General features: G+C 49.2%; 1 protein-coding gene across 2 annotated transcripts in view; it reads right to left on the reverse strand.

Annotated features, from left to right (window-relative positions):
• ITGB5 (integrin subunit beta 5) overlaps positions 1-26,974 on the reverse strand; it is a 116,295-nt gene that overhangs the window by 25,487 nt on the left and 63,834 nt on the right. For both annotated transcript variants that reach the window (XM_027536450.1, XM_027536455.1), the window contains exons 6-10: positions 25,243-25,404; positions 23,363-23,458; positions 21,356-21,445; positions 14,571-14,705; positions 4,961-5,390 (exon numbers count right to left, since the gene is read on the reverse strand). In XM_027536450.1, coding sequence (XP_027392251.1) covers positions 4,961-5,390; positions 14,571-14,705; positions 21,356-21,445; positions 23,363-23,458; positions 25,243-25,404 — 913 coding nt within the window. The remainder of the gene's footprint in view (positions 1-4,960; positions 5,391-14,570; positions 14,706-21,355; positions 21,446-23,362; positions 23,459-25,242; positions 25,405-26,974) is intronic.

Raw genomic sequence — 26,974 nt, forward strand, 5'->3', positions numbered from 1 at the left:
GCAAGAATCAATAAGTCTAGAAGCAGGCCATAATGTCAGAGGTGCTTTTAACAGGAAGGGTTTAATACAACCTTGTGAAACCTTCTGGAAACCATCAGCCCAGACCAGGAATCTCTGTTTGGACACTGGTTCTGGCCACTCAGAATGATGCAACTCTCCATTTTTTTATGTCTGGAAGAATAATGCAATTGCCCCTTGACCTCTACTTGCCTTAATTGCCCAAATAACCTATTAGATGAAGTAAAATATGAAGTAAAATACTTAGATATACTTCTATGATCTCACAATCACAAGACCAAAAGCATTCTGTTCAAAATTCTATATCCTATTTGATATAAATTTTCTCAGTATATGAAACCCAAGAAGTAAGCTTTCAGTAAATTATTCCACATATCCCAGTGCAGGCTTCCCTGGTGGCTCAGACAGTAAAGAATCCATCTACAACGTGGGAGACCTAGGTTCGATCCCTGGGTTGGGAAGATCCCCTGCAGGAGGGAATGGCAACCCATTCCAGTATTCTTGCCTGCAGAATCCCATGGACTGGCGGGCTACAGTCCATGGGATCTCAAAGAGTCGGACACTACTGAGCGACTCAGCAGTGCAGGCATTTTAAGAACAGAGATTGCTGAAAGCACTAGGGTTGGGATGATTTCAACAGCTTACCACAGCAGAGTAACTCAAATCCCAGGAAATGCACTGTTTGGGTACAGAAACCAGCAAAGAATAACAAAGTTTGCACAATAACCTCTAATCACACTGAAAACAACTAAATAGACCATGTCCACATGTTCTATTAACAGAGCGATTCTGAAGGGTCAACACTTAAGGAGACTCAAAGGAACAGAAACCCTCACAATGGCCCTGTGGCTCTCTCTGTACTCACAGGATTGGTCTGTGGACAGAACCACTCTGAGTTATTTTGCCTCTAGAAACCAGAGGGAGGAATAGCAGCCCTGGATCCACACACATTCCCATGACAGTGTGTCACAAAAGTAATAACCAAGATGTTCAATTGCTTCCAGACCTTAGTCCAGTTTCCTTCACTACTAACTTCTGTGACGTATAACACGTCTCAAACCTGTAACTTCTTGCCTGACCCTCGGTCCTGTGTCTTGGTTGGGGGTAAGGACCAGAAGCCTCTTACAGGTGAAAAGACCTGGGAGAAGTGGAAGAACTTCTCCAGGACGTCCCCGTTGGCTCTGGCCTGGCTCTGCCTCAGGCCGTGTCTGAAGGTGGATCACAACCTCACGGCCCCCACAGGCCTGGCTGCAGGGGGAAGGGCTGAGAGAATGCTGAAGTCAGCTGCTTGTGAGTCTCTGAGTCAGCATCTTCAAGACCAGAACGGCTGTTGAGAAATAAGACTTCTCCCCCACAAAACCCCAAACATAACAGTGATCTGAGAGCTTGAAACCAAAGGACTCAATTTCAGAGCGGGAGCCCCAAGCTGACCTCGGGAACAAGAACTGTGGGTGGACCCCTCACCCACCCGCTGCCGCCTCCTGAATAAGCTGGAGTGCTTGTGAGACAAGCAACGAGGAGCTGGGCGGTACATGGATGGGCAGGCAGGGTTGCATGCATGCGGATGGGTCCTGCCTGGAGCTGGGCATCCTTCCTGGATGACCTCACATCACCCACACTCCTGACCTACAAACTACTGTCTCCAGAAAGACTTGGATAGCTTCAACTAGCTATTGCTTTCAAAGTGAAGGGGTGGTGGTTTAGTTGCTAAGTCGGTCCAACTCTTGCAACCCCATAAACTGTAGCCCGCTAGGCTCTTCTGTCTGTGGGATTTCCCAGGCAAGAATACTGGACTGGGTTGCCATTTCCTTCTCCAGGGGATCTTCCCGACCCAGGGATTGAACCCACGTCTCCTGAATTGCAGGGGGATTCTTTATTGTCTGAGCCAGAAAGTGAAGGGATGGAGGTGGCTAATTGGAGATGCAGTGGAAAGACAGCCAAATGTTCTTCTAATCATTGCTGTGTTCAAGTAATTCAACTTCAGGTGCTTCTTAGGATATAATATAAGGAAAAAAAAAGCAAGATACAAAAGTGCATACACATATACATTTAGAAAAAAATTTAGATGGGAGACCTCTTAAAGTAAGAATGCTGGAATGATGAACAACTTCTTTCTTTCCCTTCAGAATATTCTAGACCTAAGAATAATCCTCCAGCTAGCTGGAATCATTCTCTTGACTGAGGACACAGAGGGTAAAAGAAGTTTCTTGTCTGTTTCACCAGATGGTCCAAATTAATCCTGGTCACCAAGAAGGAGACAGACAGCTCAGACTGACCACACTTCCATCGACTCCCCTGTATTTTTCAAATTTTCCTATGAGGGAACAGAAGACATCCAGCTCAGCAACCCAGAGGAGTTAGTGACTCAACATACCACACAGGCAGGAGCCCCAAAGCATCTCTAACCTCCTGTTTCCTCACTCGGGGACACGTGAGAGTCTCCCACCGGCGCATTTTTGGCACTTGAGGGGAAAGGACAGCATTCCATGATACTTGCTAATTTGTTTAAAAAAAAAAAAAAAACTGCTGAAAGCCAATTACAGACACAGTCAGGTATCTTAGAGTGTTTGTGGCGGCAGTCTGTCCATCCCGCCATGCAGGACTCATGGGGAAGGTGGCCCCGTGCGCACACTGGGAGCGGCTACAGCTCCCAGGAGTGTGTGGCCCTGATTCTTAGAGGAGCTGGCGGTCAGCAAGGCAATGTGCTAGGTGCTTAGACACGTTCTCTTACTGCTCACTAAAGTCCTGTGCCCAGAGGGACACAAGCAGCCCATGGTGGTGCTGGAGTCAGGCCCAGGCCTGCCTGATCCTAAGCACTTTTCTGCTGATCCAGGGGAACCATCCAACCCCTCAGGAAGAGCGGATCCCTGTTGCCTGTTCAGCACATCAAATCCAGACCCTATCAGTTAGCTGACTCTTCTACAACACCATACGTCCTGCACTTTCTAGAACATTTCCAATTTTGAGCATGCCACACCCATGTATGTGTCTCACAGTGTGGTCTGCCCCTGGAGACCTCACTGGCTTATCCTTCCCTGTTGTACCATCTGCACTTGTTTCTCCTGTGGACAGAATGGGGGTTACTCCTCCCACAGGGACAGATGATTTCTATGATCTGATTCGCTTCACATGTTTGTGCTTCATCTTCCCTGCCACACTCCATGTTCCTTCTAAATCAACACTTCACCACCGGGAGACCATTCACAAAGAAGGGATCCTGGAAGCAACAGAACGTATAAGAGAATAAGAGGTAGTAGAAGAAACTATAATCTTGCCCAAAACTGTTCTGTTCACTCGATCTGTAGGTGGCATGGTGTTGGACAGACTGACCTTTAAGAGACATGTTAAAGGACACAGTGTTTCACCAGAGTGCCACTCCCAGAATGGGAACTGCCAAACTTCCACTTAACTGCAATCCATGTAAAGTCCTTTGCTTAGATTCAAACACTTAAGTGCTCAGATGTGACACAACAGAAACTTGGCTTTGCTACAGTTCATTCAAATATTAATCTTCAACTTTTGGTAGTCAAGTTAAAATTAAGTTCAACTGTACAATGTGATTGTTTAATAGAAAAGAAAAGGTGAGCGTTGTTAGGAGGTGTTTATGAAAGTGGAAAGTTCAGGTCACAGGCAGCAAATGTTAGTTGAACCTGGGGCTGAGCCCCTGTTACCCAGATGACAAGTAACCTGCCTGATTCTGAGAAGCGTGCTGAACAAAATGACAGAGCCTCAAAGCAGGAAGAGACCTGGTATCTAGTTTGGGTTAAGAAAAGAGAACAAAAAATTGTAATATTTTGAAAATTAAAAAAGAAAAGAGAACAGAGAAACACAAAGAAGTTCTCAGATGTTTTAGCAGGTTGCCATATGGAAAAGGGAAGCCTAAAATGTGACCCACCAGTGGAAGTGACTAAGAAACAATTTTTTGTTTGATATAAAAGAAAACTTTCAAATCATACCTGTAGGAGGCAGAAGGATGGCCCTCAAAGATATGCAGAGCCTAATCCCTGGAACTTGTATCAGTGTTACTTTACAGGGTAGAAGGGACCCTGCAGATGTGATTAAGTCAAGGATCCTGAGATGAGGAGACTGGTCTGGACTATCTGGTGGGTCCAATGCAGCTGCAGGGCTCCTTATAAGGGGGAGGCAAAGAGCATCCGAGCAAAACAGAGGTCAGAGAGAGATGTGAGGATGTTACACTGCTGGCTGTGAAAACAGAGGAAGGTGCTACAAGCCAAGGAATGCAGATGGGTTTCTGGAAGTTGGAGAGGGCCAAGGAACAGATTCTCCCTTAGAACTTTGAGAAGGAATGCAGCCCTGAAGACACCTGGATTTTAGCCAAATAACACCCACTTCAGACTTTTGACATCCAGAACAGGAATGGAATAAACTTGGGTTGTTTTAAGCCACTAAGTCTATGGAAACTTGTTAGAGCAGCCATAGGAGATGATAAGTTAAAGTTGTTCACTCGTGTCTGACCTCATGGACTGTATAGTTCATGGAATTCTCCAGGCCAGAACACCGGAGTGGGTAGCTGTTCCCTTCTCCAGGGGATCTTCCCAACCCAGGGATTGAACCCAGGTCTCCCACATTGCAGGCAGATTCTTTACCAGCTGAGCCCAGGGAAGCCCATAGGTGATGAATGGATGTCTAATAAAGGAATAATCACTACCATCTCCGGGGAGCTCCTTGTCCCCAGGGCGATCAAGAAGAGGCTGATAATCTACAAGTCAGGAATGCTGTGTGGGTGAGTCCTGAAGGACGCACCGCAGACCCCGCCAACCCTGAGAGTCCCTCAGACAACGCAGCAGCGCTGTCTCTTGTTTTTGTATTCAACATGCTGGTGCCACCCCAAGGCTGGCCCTCGCTTGCTCCCAGCAGAACCATGGCAATCAGTAAAAGGCACGCTTTGGCTCAGAGCAACAGTGCTTGCGGGGGCACCTACCTGAGCAGAGGACACCTTTGTTCCTGGCGCAGGAGAAGTTGTCGCACTCGCAGAAGGACCCGTAGATCTTGCCAAACTCGCTCTCGAAGCAGGAGCACTGGTTGCAGCTGCACTGGCCGCGCCCGCTGCACAGTGGCTTGCCCTCCGCCTCCCGGCACAGGTTCTGGTACCCGCTCTGGCTCTCGCCTTCCTGGCACTCGCACCTGGTACCCAGGTAGCCGGGGTTGCACTCACACAGGCCGCAGACGTAAGTCCCGTTGCTGCTGCACCTGGCGCTGTCGGGTTCCAGCCCCGCGCTGCAGCCGCACCTGCAGTTGTAGGTGACCCCCACCTCCAGGCTGTCCCGGAAGCCCACGGGCCGCAGGGTGAACGTGTGCTGCACGTGCTTGCTGGGGCAGCTCCGGGCCTCCACCGACACCTCAAAGGACGCCTGGGCAGGAGAAAGAGAGGGGATGCTGTGGCCGTGGCGTGACTGGGCCTCCCGCTCCCTGTACTGGCCTCCCCATCACCCAGGGGCCTGAGCACAGTTCCTCCAAGGCCCTCAGTGCAGAGCTGGGATCAAATCTGGCCCCTGCCCACACGCAGGGAGGCCACTCCAGCCACCCGAGGAGGATGAGGCCCCAAGTCAGCAAGCCCTTCCCTTTACCCAGGAAGGGTGTGTTCAGGCACGAGCATCTGACAGGCATTGTGCTTGGTTCGTTAATGTTCATTATCTCTTTGAATCCTCACACCCTGGAGGAAAAAGGCTTCCACAGGAAGGTAGAAAGATTCACTCAAGGTTACATGGTTCTCTTTCTCCCCTTTCTTTTCACTTCTATCCTATCCTCTCCTCATCTCCATCTTGAAAGTCAACAAAATATTCAACAATTTACCAGGCACCTCGTCTGGGCCAAGCTAGACATGCCACCTGAGCACACGGGGCCCTGGGGCCCAGCAGCCCTGGCAGCTGCCTACTCTCCCGCAGAGGTGCCTCCTCCCCTGCTGGAGAAGGGACAGATGACCCCTGGGTCCCTTCCAGCTTAGCTGTCTCCTCACACACACACCTGAGCCTCCCTTCATCCCAGTTTCTCTCTGCGTGGTGCCCACAACCGTGTCTTTCACAATCAGCCCACGGCCCTGAGGTTGTATTTAGAAGTGAAAGAAAAAGTGAGAGGGTTAGTCGCTCTGTCATGTCCAACTCTTTGTGACCCCATGGACTTAGCCCACCAGGCTCCACTGTCCACTGGGATTCTCCAGGCAAGAATACTGGAGTGGGTAGCCATTCCTTTCTCCAGGGGATCTTTCTGACCCAGGGATCAAAATCAGGTCTCCTGCACTGCAGGCAGATTCTTTACCATCTGAGTCACCAGGGATACATGTGGACAGACCTTTTCTTATTAAACAAAGCATGCAAAGCATGTTGCCAACTCCTGAGCTGCTTATGAGTTGCCATGGAAACAGGTAGGAAGGTGGACCTTGGTGGCAGATCACAATGGAGGAAAGGTGCCTGTTAGCTGCCCACACTGCTGGGATGTGAGGAAAGGAAAGACACTGCTCGCTGTGTTTCTCCCAGGAAGTCAAGCATGACACCACTTCCCCTCTCAAGATGTGTGGTGAGAACCATCTAGCACTGCCCTCCATGCGTGGCGCTGCAGAAATCTCCAGACAGGTAGCTGGCACACCTGGCCAGACAATACCCTGAGTCCTTCTCCCTTAAATGGACAGAGGCCTGGACCCACTCCAGAAACTGACCCACTGCCTGGCCCAGATGTCTTTCTTTTTCAAAAGGCTCCTCAGAACATTCTGGAAGCTCAAAACAAGTTAGGAACCACTTTTAGCTACTGTTGTTGTTAATTCTACTATCTGGGTTGGAAAAGAACTGATTTCTTTAAAAAGTCATCAATTACCTGCTTTACTCCGTACTCTTTAGGTATATTTTCGGAAAACTCTCAAAATATAGTTTTCTTAACGTTCTATGGATCCCTTTTACTTTGGGACCATTACTAATTCTAAAAGGCCTCCCCTCAGATTCCGTGACACCCAGGGAGCCCCCCAGGGTGGGAGGGGGAGAGTGTGAGACTGAGCAGGAGACCCAGCTCCCCAGGCCCTGGAGAGGGTCCTGCTGGCAACAAGACAGCAGGAGTCAGCACCAGGAAAGGGGTGTCACAGGACATGCTGCCGGACACGTGAATTGAGGACAATGGCCACGAGCCAGGGTCAGGAAGCTGGGAGGACCAAGCCAGCTGCAGATAGTTGGGACTGGCCCACCCCCACTTCCACGTGGGCAGTGGGAGGGGCAAAGGGAAAGACTGACGAAAGCAAATTCAAGAGTAACTTCCAAGGCCCTCAGGTACAGCGGGGCTCTCCAGGTAAGGAATTAAGATGGGGACCCACCCAGGATACTGCAATCTGCCTAACTTTTACCAGCTGCTGAGTACTACACGTACCAGGCACCGTGCTTGGTATTTCCATGAGCATCTCATTTACACGCCCTAGGAGGAGGCATCCTCATTTACCAGAGAGAAAGCGGGGTTGGTTGATGGGCCCAGGGGGCTTAGTGATGCTCACACAGCTGGGGAGGGGTGGGGCTAGGCCTGTGCTCACCTTGGCACATGACCTCCTAGAAGGAGAGAATGAGGCAGGCGTCGGGTGTCCAGAGCTGGGTTCAGAGGGAGAGGCCCAGCTCACACAGGGACCATAGGTGGGGACCCCCCAAGGGGTGACCAGAGGTTTCTTTAAATCTCCCAGCCTTGGGCTAGGGGTAAGCTGAGTGCTAATGGAAGGACAAGGAGGCTGCACCTGACCAAGGCGCCAAGGGCACCAAGAATGTGGAGGTGAACATCCCTCCTTCTGAGGCTCAGAGAGAAGCCTAGTGCTTCCCAGGGGAACAACTTTGCTGGACTTAGTAAAGGAAAGCTCTGCTCCCTGCAAAGGCAGCTGGGGGTCAGAAATGAAAAAAGTTACAAAGAAACAGCCTGGACCAAGAGTCCAAGGCATTTAATTATTGCAAGACTGTGGGTAGTGTCCATCTGTAAGCATAACCTTCCCCCAGGAAAACTTGCCTGCATCATGGAATTAAGTAGCAAGAGAGGGGATTAAATCTCCTGGGACTTACCAGGAGGAAGTGGAAAGGTGAAGCCCCTCAATGAGTGCTGGCAGCCAACCACCCAGGATTCAGAAATGCTCACCTGCTGTCTGCCCAGGCTGCCCGGCTGGAGGAGCAGGAAGGCCTGGCTTCTCAGCAGGTCCCGCTGGCCTTCCCCAGCCAAGCTCTGGTCCAACCAAGGCCCTCACTGTCAGGCCCCACGCGGCCTAATGTCTGCCTGGCCACCTGATAACCAGAGAATGGCTCAGTTTCAGCCAAGCTTCAGGTCCTGCTGGGCACAGGAATGCTATAAAAAGCACGTTGGGAACAGAGAGTCAATCTGTTCTGCCACCCCTCCCCTCAGAGTCCATTTCCCAGAAGGATCAGGAAGAATCCAGCGAGCCTGTCAGGTGGCCGGAATGAGGCTCCTCTTCTGCGACCACTGTGGACTGACAGTGAAGGCCCCCAGTTCTGGAGATTCTCTGCTTTCCACTCTGAGGTTCCAGAGGATGGTCACGCGCACAGCAGCCCTTCCTCTGCCCAGCCTTGTTATCTGAACCTCATTGAGATGCTCCTGGTTCCCGCCTTGGGGCTGCTGGCCTGATTCATCCTTTCCCAGGGGCTGCCCAACCCCCACTCAGGCCCACCAAATCCAGGCTGTGCAGATGCCAAGGCTCCTAGGAGCTCACTGAGACAATGGGCCCGGACACGAGGTGGAGAGCCCCAGGGGAGGGGACAGTAGAGGGGACGCCGTGGGAAGCCTGTGACAGGCTCACAGGGTCCTTTGTACCAGGCATTAGTGCTGGCCGCTCAGCAGGCCACTTGCATACTGATGTGTCAAAGCCCGTTCACGAGAAAACCAACTTCCAGCAGCCAGGCCCACTCAGTCAGCCTTGGTTGATGTTGGGAGGAAAAATGGAAATCACTAGATTCGGGACTTCAAGATTTCATTTAAGGATTATTTCTCTGAGGACCACCTTTGACCCTTACCCCCTACACCTCCTAGAGGAAATCAACCCTGACTATTCATTGGAAAGACGGATGCTGAAGCTCCAATACTTTGGCTACCTGATGCAAAGAGCCATCTCACTGGAAAAGACCCCAATGCTGGGAAAGATTGGGGGCAGGAGGAGAAGGCAGCGACAGAAGACGAGATGGTTGGACAGCACCATCAATGGACATGAGTTTGAGCAAACTCCGGGAGACAGTGAAGGACAGGGAAGCCTGGTGAGCTGCAGTCCATGGGGTGGCAAAGAGTCGGACACAACTTAGCAACTGAATAACAACAACCCTACCACCTGCTTTTCTGAATAGACCCCTTACCCAGAGAACACAGGACAGTCAGGGAACCACAACCTCTGGTTGGAAGGAACCACGGAGCTGCTGCCTGACCACCCTGACCCCTGCAGGAAATTCTGGTTACAGAGGCAAGACCCAAACGGAAGCCACTTGAACTCAGCTGTCTCATGGCTCCCCACAACCCATGGGCCATGTCCTTATCCACAGGCCAGGCCCCGAGACACTTGATGGTAGTGATAACCCGTCTGCGCTCCCTAATTCCTCTTCTCCGGTTGATACCCAGCGCCTCTCCGCTGTGCCCTGTGCCCCTGCCTACCTCCTCGCCGTTTTCTGACTTGCCCACAGCCCTCCCAACTTGTGGTGCTAAGGAATAGGAAACACCTACCGAATAACAGCCAGACACCGTACTGGAACGTGGGCCCTACCACTCTCCCCTCCGTCCCCAGCCCACTCCCCTCAGCTGCTTCCCACCTGCAAAAGGGCAATACCCTCATGGACTCACCACTAATGGGGCCTCCTAAACCTTCTTTATTTTTTTTTATTTTTAAACTTTACAATATTGTATTAGTTTTGCCAAATATCGAAATGAATCTGCCACAGGTATACATGTGTTCCCCATCCTGAACCCTCCTCCCTCCTTCCTCCCCATACCATCCCTCTGGGTCATCCCAGTGCACCAGCCCCAAGCATCCAGTATCGTGCATTGAACCTGGACTGGTGACTCGTTCCATATATGATATTATACGTATTTCAATGCCATTCTCCCAAATCATCCCACCCTCTCCCTCTCCCACAGAGTCCATAAGACTGTTCTATACATCAGTGTCTCTTTTTCTGTCTCGTATACAGGGTTATTGTTACCATCTTTCTAAATTCCATATATATGCATTAGTATACTGTATTGGTGTTTTTCTTTCTGGCTTACTTCACTCTGTATAATAGGCTCCAGTTTCATCCACCTCATTAGAACTGATTCAAATGTATTCTTTTTAATGGCTGAGTAATACTCCATTGTGTATATGTACCACAGCTTTCTTATCCATTCATCTGCTGATGGACATCTAGGTTGCTTCCATGTCCTGGCTATTATAAACAGTGCTGCGATGAACATTGGGGTACACGTGTCTCTTTCAATTCTCTAAACCTTCTTCTATGTCTGGAAAACTCTAAGCCTCAGCTGAAATAGCAGCCCCTGTGATGAGGGGCCTTTCTTCCTTGGGGCTCCATCAGCAAAAAGGGGGCTGAGGGGAGGCCCCCAGTTTCCATGCCACACCAGCACGGTGGACCCCACACTCAGAACAACCCATGCTTAGGTGTAATACTCTGCTATCTGAAGTTATTTCTGAACAAGGACCCCACCTTTCCATTTTGCCCTGGGTTCTGTCCTCTGCTGCCTCCAGGGCCCTCAAGGAGCTCACCTCTGGTGGCCTGGCCAGCACCACTTGGTCCGGTTATGATGGGTGAGTGGCTGCTGCTCTGTGCCAGCCTGTCTCCTTCCACAGAAAACAAAACTTAACAGCCCTGGCAGCAGAGCCAGGGGCCACATGGCTGTAGCCTCTTGGACAGAGAGAGGAAACAGGGAGCCAGTATGGGAGGCCTGCCTTTGGGCCGCTGTCTCAACAGGGTCAAGGCCCCTCGGAGCTCAAGGGAGGCTCCAGCTCACCTGCTGTGATAGATATGCTATGGAGAGTGTGGGAGAAGCACCCTTCCTTCTTCTGCTTCAAATGCTCCTGAAACCATCCAAATACATCTGACATTGTTCACGTTTGTGAGAAAAATGCCGCTTAGAATCCTGTCCTGTCTTCTGGACAATGTTCTTTTCTTGCTGACATATCCTAGCAAAAACAAGATCTGTACACTAGAGTGACCACATGGAAGTGGTGCTGATAACACCTTTCGCTTCTCTGAAACTTTCCAAAGTGCACAAGGTTTAAGGGAAAAACCTGGACTATGGCATCAGTGGCTGCAGCTGTCTCTTAGAGTGCGTGCTCACCAGCAGTCAGACTTCCAGCAAGTCCCTCAGCGCCGCCCCACAACCCCACCCCGGAGTCTCAGTCTTTCTCACATAAAATGGAGACGTAACGTGCACCTGACCCAGGTGCTGCAAGCAGCAGAGACCCGGCAGCAAAGCCCTAGCACAGCATGGAGTGCATTATAAATTCCCAGGAAACGGTAGCTCGAGTCACTATTCCCACGGTCAGGATGCTATGAGCAGTGAGGGGACTCAGTTAGGAGAGTGTTGCAAGTCCACTGCCCGTCTGTGGGTGATCTCACATCTCAGGGTGCCTGGCAGCACTGAGCCACAGCGGGTGTGCAGAGCACATGGGGAGGTACTCTCTTGCTAGAGGCTGGCCCTTGAGATCATACTGAGGCGAGCCCTCTGGACAGGTGCGACAGGTGTGATGGAACACAGTGATGGGCAGCGAGTGCCAAGGGAAGGTGGTGGGGGTAGGGAGGAGCACTGGTACTGGTGCCAGAGCCAGAAGGTCTGAGCCTTGAACTTCTGCCCTGCTACTTACTGGCTGCTTACCTGAGGAACTGACTGAAGTCTGTGCTTCAGCTTTTCTCATCTGTCAACGTGAATAACTACCTTCCTTACAGGGAACCCAGTGAGGAACATGGAGCTAACTCTGTCCAGTCACTTCTCAGTCCTTTCCAAGACTAACTGCATGGCCCCCTTCCTGCATGGACCATCAGGAACCCAATATTCTTACAATAAATTTCCCTTTCTTGATATGGCAGCATAAACTAGCTTCAGTTTCTTGCATCCGCTATTTCAACTTTATTATCAACAAACTAGCTCTTTTGACCTTCCTGGTTTCCAGATACCTCATCGTGACATTGCTTTCCCTGTCAAAGAACTTTCCCTGAACAAAGAACTCCAGATGCGGTCTGACCTGCACAGAGAAAAGTGAAACCGTTATCTCGGGGTTCCATTAAGGCAGCCTCAGTTGGCATTGTATTTTTTTTAAAGCAACACTAGTTATTCACGTGGAGCCTTTGAGAATTAGAATCTACCAGATCCTTTACTTAAAAGCTACTATCAAACCAAGTTCCCTCTATTTTATTAATATTCTGAACTAAATGCAAGATACTAATCCTGATGATTTCAACTCCACTTCATTTTGAAAAATGTTCTTAAATCTTGGTTTTCCTGCTTTGTAAGTAATCTATTTTCTCCAGCTCTGTGACCTTCCCACCTTTGATAAGCAGTTCTCCCACGAGTTAACCTCAAACCAGTAGTAAACACAGACAGGAGACAGTAGGAACCTCAGTCAAGCCTTCCTCCAGCTGATGTCATCAACACTCCTAGCAAGCAGACTCACTCAGCTATGCGTCTGCCCAGCTACGCTATTGCCAACCTATGTTACCTTTGGATTAGGAAGGCATTAGAAACCGTCAAGAGACATCTTGACACCCAGGCACCTGGTGTGTGCTGTACATCCTCGCCTCCTCAGTTTCACGGCACCTATTTCTCCAAGCAAAGGGTTCCTTGGGTGTGTCTCATGCATCCTTCGTTGGCTTTCCTGACACGCTGCACTAAACACCCCTTGCACCACAGATCTACAGAACCCACTTACATGTATTTTTTCTGGTTAGTTCTGACTCCTCCTACATTTCATAATTGCCTCTTTAAACTCGGTGACTGTAAGGCTTTTATGTTTTTAAAAACACCATATGGATTTGACTAATCACTGCAACTGATCAAAACAACATAAATATATTACAAAATATGACAAGTATTAAAATTTTATTGGGTGTACAACTTTAATGAGATGGGGCTTTCTCTACCCAAACAGTCCATGTATATTAAAAATTTGACTTATTACTAAATAAGACAGGGATTAGCATCAATTCTACTCCTATATTTTATTTGTATAGACTAAACCACTCTCTCCAAAATTTATTCATGTCAATAGGAAGATGGGAATAGGAGTCTGTTACAGCAACATCACCTTATTCTATGAATATCTTCTGAGCTAAAAGCCATAAATAAGCATTTTTAAATTTTAATAATTTACTATCTGACAACTTGATTAGCTCAATCTCCCCCTCTCCTTTTTTTAAGATCAAAAAGACACTTGGAAAAAAAACCTGAGTTAGAAAAAGATTTGTTATCTGGTTATTAGAGTCCTTCACTTTCTGAACTTTCATACCACATTCTGAACTGTCCCTTTGCTGGGGTAAGGCACCCCTATAAGATTTAGAATGGGTGAGATGTATGCTTGTGGGTCATAAAGTGGGTGAAGAGCAGTTGGGAAGGTGAAGGAGGGACAGAATCAATTACAGAACATGAGGAAACTCCAAAAGACCAGACTGCAGTGTAAGCAACTGTGTGACCCCACCCATGTCTTTCTGAGCCATTTCCCTGGAGTCCAGGATATGTCTGCTAATCTCCACCTTGGCCATCATTAGTGCTTATGAAAGCCCAGAAGATACAGTCATGGATCTTTAAGATCCCTCTAATTTTTCCGGCTCCAATCAGATTCTTTCATTACAGAGGAGAACTTACCCTCACTGCCTTCCCATTTTCTGAGCATCGACAGTGACAGTAAAGCAAAGAATGCATCTCACAGTCTGTCTGGTGCTTCTGGTGGCAGAAGTCTCTAGAAGTGTGGCTGGCTCTCCATCACCGCTCTGCCTGCCTCTGAGCCAGTGTTTCATCTCCGTTCTCATCACTTGTACATCTTCCTCCCCCCGTCAAGTCCTTAGCTTGGAATGTATCTTCATATGCGATATTTCTTCCCCACCGTTTGATTATATCCACTTAAATTCAGACAAGGCAATCCATGCTCCCTCCATTGTGACAGAGTTATCCATTCCATCTGATCAGATCAGAAGAGGTGAAAGGTTTTCTTCATATTTTATAGAAGGGGAAAGTGAAGATCAGACTACCCAAGGCACAGAGCAAGCTCCAGGAGACGAGGAATGAAGGCAGGGGCTTTTAGGTTTCCACTTACACTCCCCCAACCCAATTTAATCCTTGTCAAACAAAGGTAATAATAATAAGTTAAAGGCACCAAAGGTACCATGTCAACTTGAGGAAGCCAATATACTGAGGGCTGTGTACCGACTGGAGTTTTTAAGAAGTCCACCTGCATCTTGAAGGCACAGCACAGAGAAGGCTGAGCTGGAAGACAGAATACAAACTCCCAAAGGCCTCTAGTAAGTCACAAAAGTTATCAGAAGCCAAAGCACAATGACCAATGTTAACAAGTCTAAGCATATGAGGAGGTGAGAACTTACCGTGTCCCCGATCTTCAGGCCCTCGCACTTCCTCTGACCAGGGTAGGATACACCGTCCTGGCAGGTAGCAGTAAAGAAGAGATTAAGATCCTCAGGCTGATCCCAGACAGACAGCTCCACTTTAGACCGGATGCTCTGAACAGAGAGAGAAGAAGCCGGAACCACTCAGTCAAGGCTACAGCTGAGATGCTCTCCACACTGGTCCTCTGATGCCCACATGGCTTCCTCTGACTCTGGGGTCTCAAGCCAAGGTGAGAGCCAGTGAGCTAGGTTCGCTGCTCCTCCCTCATCCCTTTCCTCCTCTCCACACCCACACACCATCGTACTAGGCTGGGCCTGAGGTCTCCCTCTGGGAGCTCAGAGAAGTGGCTAGTGGTCCACCTGCCGCACGATAACCTCATCTGATTCCAAGGGTGATGAACTGTCCCTGCTCATCTCTGCAGAGCCATCTCTCATCCCCACCCTCAGCTTTAGACATGGAGCTCTTCATATCTTGCCAGGTGCTCCCTAGACTATGGGCCTTGCACATGCCTGGGGTTACGGTCCTTTGCTCAACTGCTCCTCTCTCTCCTCCCCTGACCAGCTCCTTATCATCCCTTCCCATCAGCTCAGCAGGCACTTTCTCCTGGAACCCACCCTCCACTGCTCACCATCACATCCATCCCCCATCAGATGAGGTCCACATTCATGAGCTCTCAACTACTTTCTGAGAGAACATAACATCTTATGTGTGGATATGTCCTCAAGACAATAGATGAAACCAAAATCGAGTTAAAATTATCCATCAGAATAGAAAAGATAAAAGACTAAAAACACCAAATGTTGGAACGGAGTTGGGGCAACTGGGGCTCTCAAACCCTGCTGGTGGGAGTGTGCACTGGTACAACCCTCAAGAAAAACATCAGTTGGTACCTACTAATGCTTAGGTCAACCTTAGACAAGCAATTCACATCAGGATCATATCCAACAGAGATGTGTACTGACCAGCAGACACATACAACAATGCTCACAGCAACACTGTCTGTAACAGCTAGAAACTGGAACTAGCCAAATGCTTATCGATAGAACAGAATTTTTGTTCCAAATTATGGTGTGCTCATGTAGAATACCATACAGTACAAGAATGAATGAAACATGACTGCCTGTTGCCACACAGATGAATCTCATAAATATCACATAGTCCAAAAGAAACCAGATGTGCACAGCATACAATCTATGATTCTGCTTATTTATACTATCCCCTGGGGGATAGTAATAGAAGAGGACATAGGAGTTCTGGAGTCAATAATAGTAATATTCCATTTTGGCCTGGGTGGCTCAATACTCGGGGTGTATTTAGTTTGTGAAAAGTCTACACAATTGTCTGTACGTCTCCAAGTTTTAAAAATCGCCACTGAAAATCTCTAAGGAGGATATACTTTGGAGACAGAGGCCAAATGAACTAACTTGTAATTAAGGTACATCTTACAAAAAGGATTTTTTATACACTAAATACACTCAGAATAGCAGGTTGCACACACATTCCAAGAGACACATGGATCTCCCTCCCCAGATCAGCTGATGGCCCTTCAGCCTCTATCTCCCTCCTCGGGTGCACTCCAGCAACAAGGCTTTGGGCAGAGGAAGGCAGAAGTGCTTCCTGCTCTCCTAGGGCTGCTTATCTTTTTTTTTTTTTTTTCCTGCTGAGCATGAAGTGTTAAACCTGCATTAGTTAAATATGCAGTTTTCCCAACACATTAACAGCTTATTGAAAACACTCTCTGCAAAAAATAGTCTCTCCCTTTGCCACAAATTGTCTAAGTGCTTCTACAACTCTAAAAATATTCTCTCTTAAATCCACTTCCTCTTCTCTTGGTAGTGCCAGCCTCCACTGGCGGAGGACTGCGAGAGTGCCACTCAGCACGCACAGCTTTGCTGAACGCAATCTGTTGCTGTTCAGTTGCTCAGCCATGTCCTGCTCTCTGCAACCCCATGGGCTGTAGCCTGTCAGCCTCCTCTGTCCATGGGATTTCCCAGGCAAGAATGCTGGAGTGGCTTGCCATTTCCTTCTCCAGGGAATCTTCCCCAACCCAGGGATCGAACCTGCATCTGCTGCATTGCACGTGGATTCTTTATTGCTGAGCCACCAGGGAAGCCCTGCTAAATGTGGTCAGTTTTTTTTACAAATCTGTTCTCCCCACTGAGCTGTGAATTCCAAGGACCATAGCATATTTCTCTCTAGGACTGAATATAAACTTTTATTGAATGGATGGATGGAGGGAAAGATGGATATTTTTAACAACAGCTGTGCTAGGCAGCTCAGGCTTAGCGGAAGAAAATTTTTGGAAGATGAGGTAAATTAAAATTGTATATTTTAATTGTGAGTAAGTGAGGATGAGGCAAAGCAGTTTATCATTAAAGGGCTAGGTAGACTGGAGCTATTTAAATTCCTTAGGCTCAGTCCCATGAAATGCGAAGGCCCCATGGCTCACAAACAAGACATTGGGAAGAAGCATCAGTACTTGCCATCAAGATCTCCTGAAGCTACTGCCTGGAAGAATTAACGGGGAATCTGGCGGAGGAAGGGGACTCTGAGGACTGAACTCCTAGTCGATGCATGGGTAACTGTAGCAGATGGACACGGAATCTTATATCCTACTCTGGCCACAAGACCCCTAAGCTTTGTGTTCAGATCCACAGTGTGTATTATTCTCGATCCCCATGCAGTCTCTGGAATGAGAAACGCTTTAAGATGTTAGCAAGGGTAGGAACTGTGGAGATTATTCAGTTCAAACTTCCCATTTTATGAAGTGGGAACTGAGCCCACTTAGCTGGCAGGGGCAGGCAGGATCAGAACCGGGCCTTCTGGGTCCCCCTGCAGTGCTCTCTGCAGTTATACACTTCTTAACTGGAAACTGGCTCTGACCTCAGGGAGGTGGATGCTTAGGGCGTATCCTGGTTGAGTCAGTCTCCCCTCAAAGATTATGAGTTTCTGGAGGGTAGCACTGTGTTCTGTTCAGTTTTATCCCCAGGAAGGTAGCATGACGCCTGCCACACGTTAAGCTGTCTCTGTTTGTTGAATGAATGAAGGAAGGAAGAAGTGGCTGGGGTACAGGATACAGTAGAAACTCAAAGCCACAGCCAATGCAGTTGTGATGTATGAAAACATTATTTGTCACTCCTGAAATTCAATGAACTCCTCCCAAATTTGTTTCTGAATATGATTCCTTGTTCCTCACAGCCTAGAACGAGTAGACAACGTCAAGAAGTTTAAAGGCTGTTAAATACCCAGGCTAGGTGACATCTGCTATCATTTTAAGGCAGGCCAGCTGTGGAGCGGGAAGAGCAGACCGTTTGGCAACAGAGAAAAGAAAACCATGTGCTGGGTGAGGAGGCCTCTGACGTCACCCTCCACGTGCAGCTCTAGTGGCGTCCAGCACACCCTGTTCTTGCTCATCCTGAAAAGGGACCCCCAGAATTTCTCCCCGAGTTCGACCCTCCCTTTGTCTATGTGATACAATGCTTGGTGTCGTGTGTACGCACATTCGTGCACCGAGTGCCCTACCTCCGAGCTCTGGAAGGGAACCCAGAACTGTAGCGCAAAGCTCCACACCGGGGATCCCTTACAATGAAGAATCTGGCATAGCGAGAAAAAATGTAGCAATCAGAGCCCAGAGGTGCAGACGTCCCACCATGAAAGCTGAGAACAACAGACTCAATTCTGCGAGAAGATACGTTAGACACACCCTTCCTGCTGCGCTCCCTCCCCAGCCTCGAGTCACACCACCTCGTCCGATACGTGTGTTCTGCTGCAGTCCCTTCAGGATGTCCCCACAGATGGTGTGCCAGCACTGGGGGAGGCAGGCGTCCACACCACACTTAGTCATGCCTGTGTGACTCATAGGAAATCCACCACAAAGTGCGGAGGCGGGAAGGTGACGCCAAGAAACGCAAACAGTCCAGTTAGAGCCATGCCCTGACCCTGACCGGGCAGAGGAGCAGGTGAAAGGATAACCAGAGCCCCCACCACAGGCCAAAGTACACACATACACAGGGACCCGTGCAGGCTCAAATCCAGGAGACGTGTGGGCGGCCGAGGCCAGTCCTTACCAGAGAGGACCGCAGCCAACGAATCAGGTGCTAATGAACACAGAACACCAACGTGCCCCCCAACACAGCTCCCACCAGCTAGACTTGGCTCTGAACACCTTGCTGTTTCACATTTCTATAGTTAATGTATTTCTTTAAAATTTCCACTGAAGGAAAGAGCAGAAGTAGGGAGCGACCAAGGGTCCCAACTTTTCAGGGTGACTGACACGTTCACTGGGGTGATGATTTTACAGGTGTGTACAACTGTCAAAAACTTATCAAAGCATGCACTTTAAATCTGTACAGTGCATTATAAATTACAGTTTGTTAATTACTTCTCAAGAAAGCTGTTTTCTTTTTCCACTGAATTTGAATAGCTACTTTGGATCGTATTCCAGAAATGCCCATTTTAAAGGGCGGGTTTCACACACTCACTCTGGAGTCACAGAGTCTGGTTTCCTGACATGTTTCCTTTCAGACACACCAATCTAACTCAGGGAGTAGCTATAGTACTGGACCCATAGAGGTCCTTGGGGGCTCACTCCGGGTTCCAAATGTAGCCCCTGCCTGGAATAGATCTTCTCTCTACTCTGCCTGTTCCGGAATCCTCAGCCACAGAGAGGGCTCCCTGCTCCCCTCCAGAACTCTGCCTAACCCAGGCCCCTGGGTTTCCATTAAGAAAGCGAATTCATCTGTCGTGAGTCCTGCTCAGGTCATTGCACCGTGCCTCAGAGGGAGAGCAGCTGGCTGCCAGCTACCCAGGATGTCAGAACTCAGGAGCTGACTGAGGGTGGAGATGCTGGGAGACGGCTCCTCCCCAGAAGCCCAGGAGAAACCTGCACCCCACGCCGGAGTTCAGGACATAGTCACCTTTCAGCCATTTCTTCCCCAAAGGCTCTGGCCTGGCAAGAGGTAAGCAGTGGTCATTCCACGGTTGAGAGCCGGTCAGCAACAGTCCCCCTGCTAACCCAGGGGTCTTCAAGCCCTAGGACTCCAGCAGGATGGGGCAATCAGTCCAGGGCTGGCCTCTGGCTCTCGTTCTGACCCCTCTGTTCATATCCAGAGCTTGAGACCCTGGGTATCACGGTGAGGGGGGCCCTTAGGACAGAGGTGACGTGGGGCAGGCCTGGGCCCTCCCTCACACACACCCTGCTCAGACTCCCTCACTACATTACGCCTCCACACACTGCAGGAATCTGAAAACCACAAAGCGTAGCTAACCTGGAGACCTGGTCTCACTGGGCTCCGTGCTAGACACGATGAAGATTAAAGGTCAGAGATCAGAAAAGAGGATGTTAGTGTGAGAGGAGTGAGTTAGGAAGGAGAAGGAAATCCAGTTTCTCTCAACAGGAAGTTTCAAGAATGAGGATCAGAGTATGTATGAGAGAAAGAGGACCCTTAGCTGCACAGAATCAGGGGACAGGTACGGGCAGGCGGGAAAACCTGCCCCAACTCCTTACTGCCACCCACTCACCGCCTTCAGGACCAGGAGAGGGCTGGCACCCTATGCTCCAGGTCCTCCGTAACAAGGGTATTACCTACAGCCCCTGGTCTAGCACAGCAGCATTTTGTGACCCCAAATAAGGCTACCACAGTAGGAAACAAATTCAGCTGGAAAGACAGAGCTCCAAACGTGCATGTGTAAATCATTCATGGGAAAGTAAGACGGTTTTCCTAATACCGTGTGATGCCAGTGCAGTTGACTGTATTCCTAGGTTAGCCCACGGGTCTAGTCTACATAATAGAGCCAGCTAAACTACACTTACTCTATGTAGAACTTTGTTTTTAATAGGCAGATGCACTCTGAATTCCAACTCGGGAACCACCAGGCCTCATGAGGGGCTGGGTGGGCACTGGAGGCTTCACAGGGAGGGGCACATACGTGCCAGCACAAGAATCGGGGCTCGTCATTTCCCCGAGGAGAGGAGGTCTGTGTCGAGCACTTTTTGGGTGTTAGGAATGGAGGGGAGGGGGTGGGATGGAGAGAGATTTGGGAATCGCAGATGACTGGCTTGGGATGCAGCAGTGACCCCCTAAATCATGTCCTTAAGCACCATACTTATTACTACAGCAGAGTCAGGCTAATGGAGCTACAACAGCACAGTATTTAACAGCCCCGCAGGCTCCCTTGAAAAGGACTTGAATACAATTAGAGCCTACGCAAGTAGGCAAAAGAACTATTGTGGACTCTTGCTGGATTCTTCTGATCCATTTTAGTCTATGGCTCAATGTGGAGCTCCAGGAGCCTGGGGAATTTCAGTCCTGCTGGGAGGCGAGCAGTGAGCGTGCTTCTCACTTCTTGCCACAGGGAACACAGTGGCAGGATGGCCCAGGCACCTGGATGGATGAAGAGCAGTACCCACCACCCAAGCGTGGTGCCCTAACGGGGACCGGGGTTACCACAAAGTCAGAACCCAAGCACATCCCAGGGCCACCAGCCAGAGACTGACTGAGCCATTTGCTGCTTCACTGGGATCCACTTACAATGTGAGTCAAGGTGTGGCAGGGGTGAGGGGGGACCGATGCACAGGCAGGATGCCTTCTCTACCCCGAATCCAAACGGAGGAGGAAGGTGCTAAACTCAAGAGGCAGGAGGCAACACATGGAACCAAGCACCCCAGCACAATGGCGCCCTTCCAACCCGAGTCTGCACCAGCTCCTGGAGCCCCAAGGGGAGAGGGTGGGGGTGAAGGTGGGAGAAGAAATCGGTGACTTACGTTGTACGCATTGATAATCAGTTGAAGAATATTTTTGGAGTCTCCATGTAAAATCTCCACTGTTGTTCCAGGTATCAGGGCTGTAAAATTCTTGCGAGAAAAAAACAAAAGAAAATAAATGAGCCCACTCTGCCTTTCCATCCTGTCCAACAGTGAACACTGCCCTACTGAGCTAGAATGGTCAGGGCCCTCCGCACTGCTTCTGCCACTCACTGGCACCAGAACTCAGAGATGCCACACCAAGCACAAGGGAATGGAGCTGTTGCAGTAGGCTGTGGAATCTCGGTTCTGCAAGGTCTGAGTGAGAAGGGTCTGACAAGATGTGTTTCTAAAGTACAACATCAGGCTTCTTCCTGGAGACCCCTCCTCTCTGGCATGTACTGGAAAACGCTCTGAAATTCCATCCTCTAGTGTCAATATAGGGAGCCCTGGTGGCTCAATGGTAAAGAATCCTCCTGCAATGCAAGAGATGCAGGTTTGATCTCTGGCAGGATTCTCACCTGCCAGAAGAGCCTGGCAGGCTACAGTCCATGGGTTTGCAAGAGCTGGATGCGACTTAGTGATTAAACCACCACCACCACCAGAATCAATATATTCTCAATGTTCTTGTCCTCTCTTCTAGACTACGTAGGTATTCCCAGTTTCCGTTCAAAGATGCCCTCAACCTGTCCAGGAAGAGTGAAAGAGGAAACTCTGCCAGTGGTCTCCAAGACAGTCTCTTTCCTTAGCAGGGAACTGAATGGGAATGGTGCCTTCCAAGGAGGTCTGGTATCTCTGGGTGAAGTCCTTGGCAAAGCAGGCTGCCTTGACGTGGCTGCCTTTCTTCTTTCACTGGTACCAAGGCCTGTGTATGTCACTTACTAAAGTGACAGAAACATCTAGAAATAGCCACCACCCTCAGCCTGCCTTGGACTGGACATGCTTCCTCCCTGAGTGAGGTGTACTTGGTTCTGAGCAAGGCTGGCTTAAGCCAAGGTGGGTCTCTTCCTTCCTGAAGCATCTGGAGTACAGCCCGTGCAACCGCCTCTCCAAAACTGATCCCTGTAAATGGCCATGTCCTATCCTGCTATCTTCACTAAACAAAGACAAAAAAAAATCTCTTTCTCTTGTTTTCATCTAAAATTGATTCAGACTAAAAGAAGGTAAGAACTTAAGAAGATATAAGTGGCATTTTATCAATGATCATCTCAGGCAGGTACAGTAGAAACACACCTTCAGACAAAGGTTCTCTTGCGGATATTTAAGAGCAGCAGAGAGAGGGGACTGGGGTTGACCGTTCTGGAGGTGGGGATGAACTTCTCATGACCTCTCATTTCAAAGGATATCAGAGGTGAGCTGGGCTTCACACCAACTGACACGAACACTCCGGGAGCAGCTCGCAGGAGAGTTCTAGTGAAAGGCGATTTGCCCATGATTGTGGGGGAGAAGCACATTCATGAGGGGAGAGTAGAGCGGTGGCCCGTGGGATGACTGGGGAAAGTCTTGTAACAGACTCATACAGACTGCTCTGTGCACTCAAGACACTTACTGTTTTCTTTGGAAATTCCTGCCCCAGACTAACCCACTGGTCTCCCACACTCTGCGGGAAGGCACACAGACTCTGCATGCAGCCTGTCTACATGTACGCCTAGTTTTCTCTCTGCACATCTTCCTTTTATATCTTCCTTCCCTATTCCCTGGGTGTTTCCATTTCATCATCTGAAAAACAGGAATTGATACTGTTTCCCTCATTATCAAATTAGAAACCATATGTTTAACTCGCTTGGTATGCTCTGCTATATGAATACTTAAGAGCTTCCTCAATACCATCATTTTCTACTAGATCAAGACAGGACTATACTCCACGCTCCTTTGGATATCTGCCCACACAGAGCAGGGCTGTTAACACTCCTCATGCAGCCGCCCCACACTTCACATGGCCCCACATTCCATTCTCCCAATCATCTCAGAGTCAGCAGGGCCCCCAGGTTCAGTCCACCAGCCTCCCTTGCTCCCTTTCAGGTATACCTTATAGAGCATATAGTGGTTTTTTGTCACTGCAAAGATGAGGTTGATGTTGTTCTCTGCCAATTTCTCTCCAAGCAAGGCAAGGGATGGATAGTCCTAGGGCCAAGGCAAAAGTCAAGGCTGTAACATTTCTTGCAAGTAGAGACAGTAGCACCTGGCTCTAGCATGCACTCAGTAACTCAGCACCTGTGCAGATAATAAGCATCTTCCCCTAGCAGCCCCTTAACAGCTAAGCCCCCTGGGCAGCTCCTTACTGAGAAACTATGTAGGGAAGATTCTCCAGGAAAGGACCCTCTGGAACCCACCAAACCAGACTCACTCCTCCTGCCCCTCTCAACCCAGAATGCAGAAGTGATGAGTGGAGGTCTCCCACACTTGGTCCATGTTTCCATCCCTTCTGCAGGAATGCGGCAGAGTGGGGAAGCCAGCAGGACAGCAGTGACCACATCCTGCCATCAGCACCTGCTTATCTGTCCTCTCTCCCCTAAGACTTTCTTCCTGATCTCCTTGCCCTATTTTCCTTTTCCCATGCCCAGTGCTGGGCCTGCCAATGTCCTGCACAGGTTCTGCTCAGTCCTCTCACGGCTCAGAATGGGCAGAAAAGGCTGCTGACATTTGGACAAGTTGGGCTGTGGTGTGGGAAGGGGTACAGAGGAGGGAGGGAGGGATGGAGAATGCTCCCTGAAGGATGCTGCAAGGCAGCTTAACAAAGTCCTGAAGGATTTTAAGGGCCGATAATGAGTTTGGAAGGAATGATGCTAAAGCTGAAACTCCAGTACTTTGGCCACCTCATGCGAAGAGTTGACTCATTGGAAAAGACTCTGATGCTGGGAGGGAAGTGGGCAGGAGGAGAAGGGGATGACAGAGGATGAGATGGCTGGATGGCATCACTGACTTGATGGAAGTGAGTTTGAGTGAACTCCGGGAGTTGGTGATGGACAGGGAGGCCTGGCGTGCTGCGATTCATGGGGTCGCAAAGAGTTGGACATGACTGAGAGACTGAACTGAACTGAACTGAATGGGTCCAGGACTCCTCCAGAACCACTCCAGTGAGGTTCTACAGTTATCAGGTAGTATAGTTAGGAGTTCTTTCTCTGGACTCCATTATTTTTGACCACCTCTTAAAACTGGAGAAAATGGGTTAGTCCAGCAAGATTTAGAAAGAATTTCTCTATAGTCACCCACTCTACCAAATGCACTCTGGAAAGCGCATCTGGGAACGAAGAGGATATTTGGGAAGAAAAAACAAACTTTGTACAGCAAGTGTGAAAAAAATCTTAATTGTTGGGTCTGGGTGACAGGTAGGTAGAAGTTCATTTACTGGCCTATTATATGTTTGAAATTCTGCATAAATTCTATTTAACTGCACAACCACAGTGACAGACTACTGAAAGTGGCAAGTCCCTGGGGCTTCTCAGCCAGTACAGGACACCTGCCACCTGCCCCAACACTGATGGAACGCAGGGCCTCAGGAAACCCATTTCTAGAAACCAGGAAGTCTCATCTTTGCTGGTCTTGCCTCATAACTTCTGTCCCAGTTTTTTTCCTCTGCGGAACACAGTCCTCTCTCTCGTGTAAAATCGCCTCTTCCCTTTGACATCTATCCTGTCTCACCCACCTCTTCCTTCAACTAAACATTTCTCATGTGGGTGCACAACAGCAGAAAGCTGAACCAGCTACAGAAATCCTTGAGAAATGCTCTAAGGTAATGATGAGCAGGAGTTCTGGAAGCCCAGTTGGAGGAGATGGAATAGAAACCCAGTCCCAAGAAAGGATGGGGAAGTCAGTGAGGAGAAGTCCGGAGGAAGGTGGTCAAGGCTGGGTGAGGCCTCAGACCACAGGCAAGGTCGCAAGGGCGGTGCTGGGGGTCCAGCCCTTACCATCTGGTTGGACGCCGTGTACTCGTTGGCCTCGTTCAGGTGGCACTGGCCATCGTGCGGCTGCACCAGGCCCCCCAGCTTTCCGTCCAGTGCGATGTGGGGCACGTCGTCCGTGGTGAACACCAGCAAGTGCAGCGCATCCTTTCGCCAGCCGATCTTCTCCTGAGGCACAGAAGTTGACGGGTTTAAAGGCTTCCTGGCTGCCCTGGGGCATCAGACGGGGCACTGGCCCTAACCAGGGGTTGTGGTGCGGATCACAGGTGATCCTCTGCGTGCACAGCTGGGGGATCACTCTACAAGCACTGTGGGATCACAGAGAGCCAGCTGATGGGGAAAGCCAAAGGGCAGAGGTGAATCTCCACCGCGGGGTTCACCTGTGCCTGGAACCCCTCGCTGCAGGCCACCCTGCCCTCGCTGCTCCCACTCTCTACCTGATAGCCACTCCTGGAGGCCTCCCCTTTGAGTCTCCCCTAGTATTCCTTGCACAGAATAGCCTTTAGCCTACCCCAACTTCCCCACACTCCAACACACTCGGCTGGCTGCCACAGTCTAAGGTGACCGACCGGTAAGTGACCACTTCAGTCCCCCAATTAAGACACAAATCACTCAGAACAGAGCACCCAAATGACCAACAGATGGATCTGTCTTTGGAGAATTTGGTAAAATCTGCCATCTTTCTGGTAGATGCAAACCACTTCAATCATTAATTGAACTACTCCAGTGATTAAGGTCAATCAGATAACCTCTCTTCTCCCTTTAACTGCTTCCCTGTATGGAATATGTCCACGCTTCAGACAGTAGCATGGCTCAATACAGGCTATAGTGTCAGGGAAGGACTCTGTTTTAAATCTTTAACCACTGTGGCCCTGACATTACACAAAGCACTCCTAGTCATTACCGTTAGGAGCAGCTAGATCCTGATACAGGGCAACAAAATCTGGGATTGGGGTGCTTTCATAGCAGTAGTGAAAGAAAATACATGGTAGCAGGACGAACACAGGAAGGGTCTAAACACTGCTGACTTATTTGCACACGAACACTTGACACTGAAATAGGAGACCGGATTCATAGACTTCACAAGTTAAAAGCTATCACCTTATGGCAGATGAGGGGATGAGGGTATCATCCTTTCTTATCACCAAAATGATGGACAAAACAGCCTTTAAGAGCTATGACATTTTCTTATTTACTCGAAAAGCAGCATGGAAATAAGTCACAAAAAGAGTAATACAAGGAAGAAAAGGTGGTTTGAAAGGAAGCTAGCGAGGACTGAAAGCCAGGATACCAGCTGTGAGCAAGGAATCTACCTCTGGGGAATCGGTTTCCCAGATGCCCAACATTCAGCCAACAATTACTGACCTCTGACCTCGAGCAGGCTCCATGGAAGGCACTGGGTCTATGAAATCATCTGTTCCGGACTTCAAAAAGCTTGCAGTCAAGCAGAAATACAACTTCAACATATCAGGCTAAGTGTGCTAAAAAAGGTAAATACACTCTCAACAGAAACTGGGGGAAGAAGCGAGAAAGTCTTCCCAGGGCAGAGGAAACATAAACTGAGCTAAAGGTCAGGAGGATCCTTCCAGGAAGCTGGAAGAAGACATGAGGGGGAAGGCAGAAGCTGGGGATGGGGAGGTATCCTAGGCACTACTAAAGGCTCAATAAGAAGGCCAGGTACAGAGGACAGAATCTCCTCTGTCCATGGAATAATGGTCAGCCAAGAATAATGGAGTGG

This window comes from Bos indicus x Bos taurus, chromosome 1, assembly GCF_003369695.1.
Source record: "Bos indicus x Bos taurus breed Angus x Brahman F1 hybrid chromosome 1, Bos_hybrid_MaternalHap_v2.0, whole genome shotgun sequence".
In the NCBI taxonomy this organism is placed as follows: Eukaryota; Metazoa; Chordata; class Mammalia; order Artiodactyla; family Bovidae; genus Bos; species Bos indicus x Bos taurus.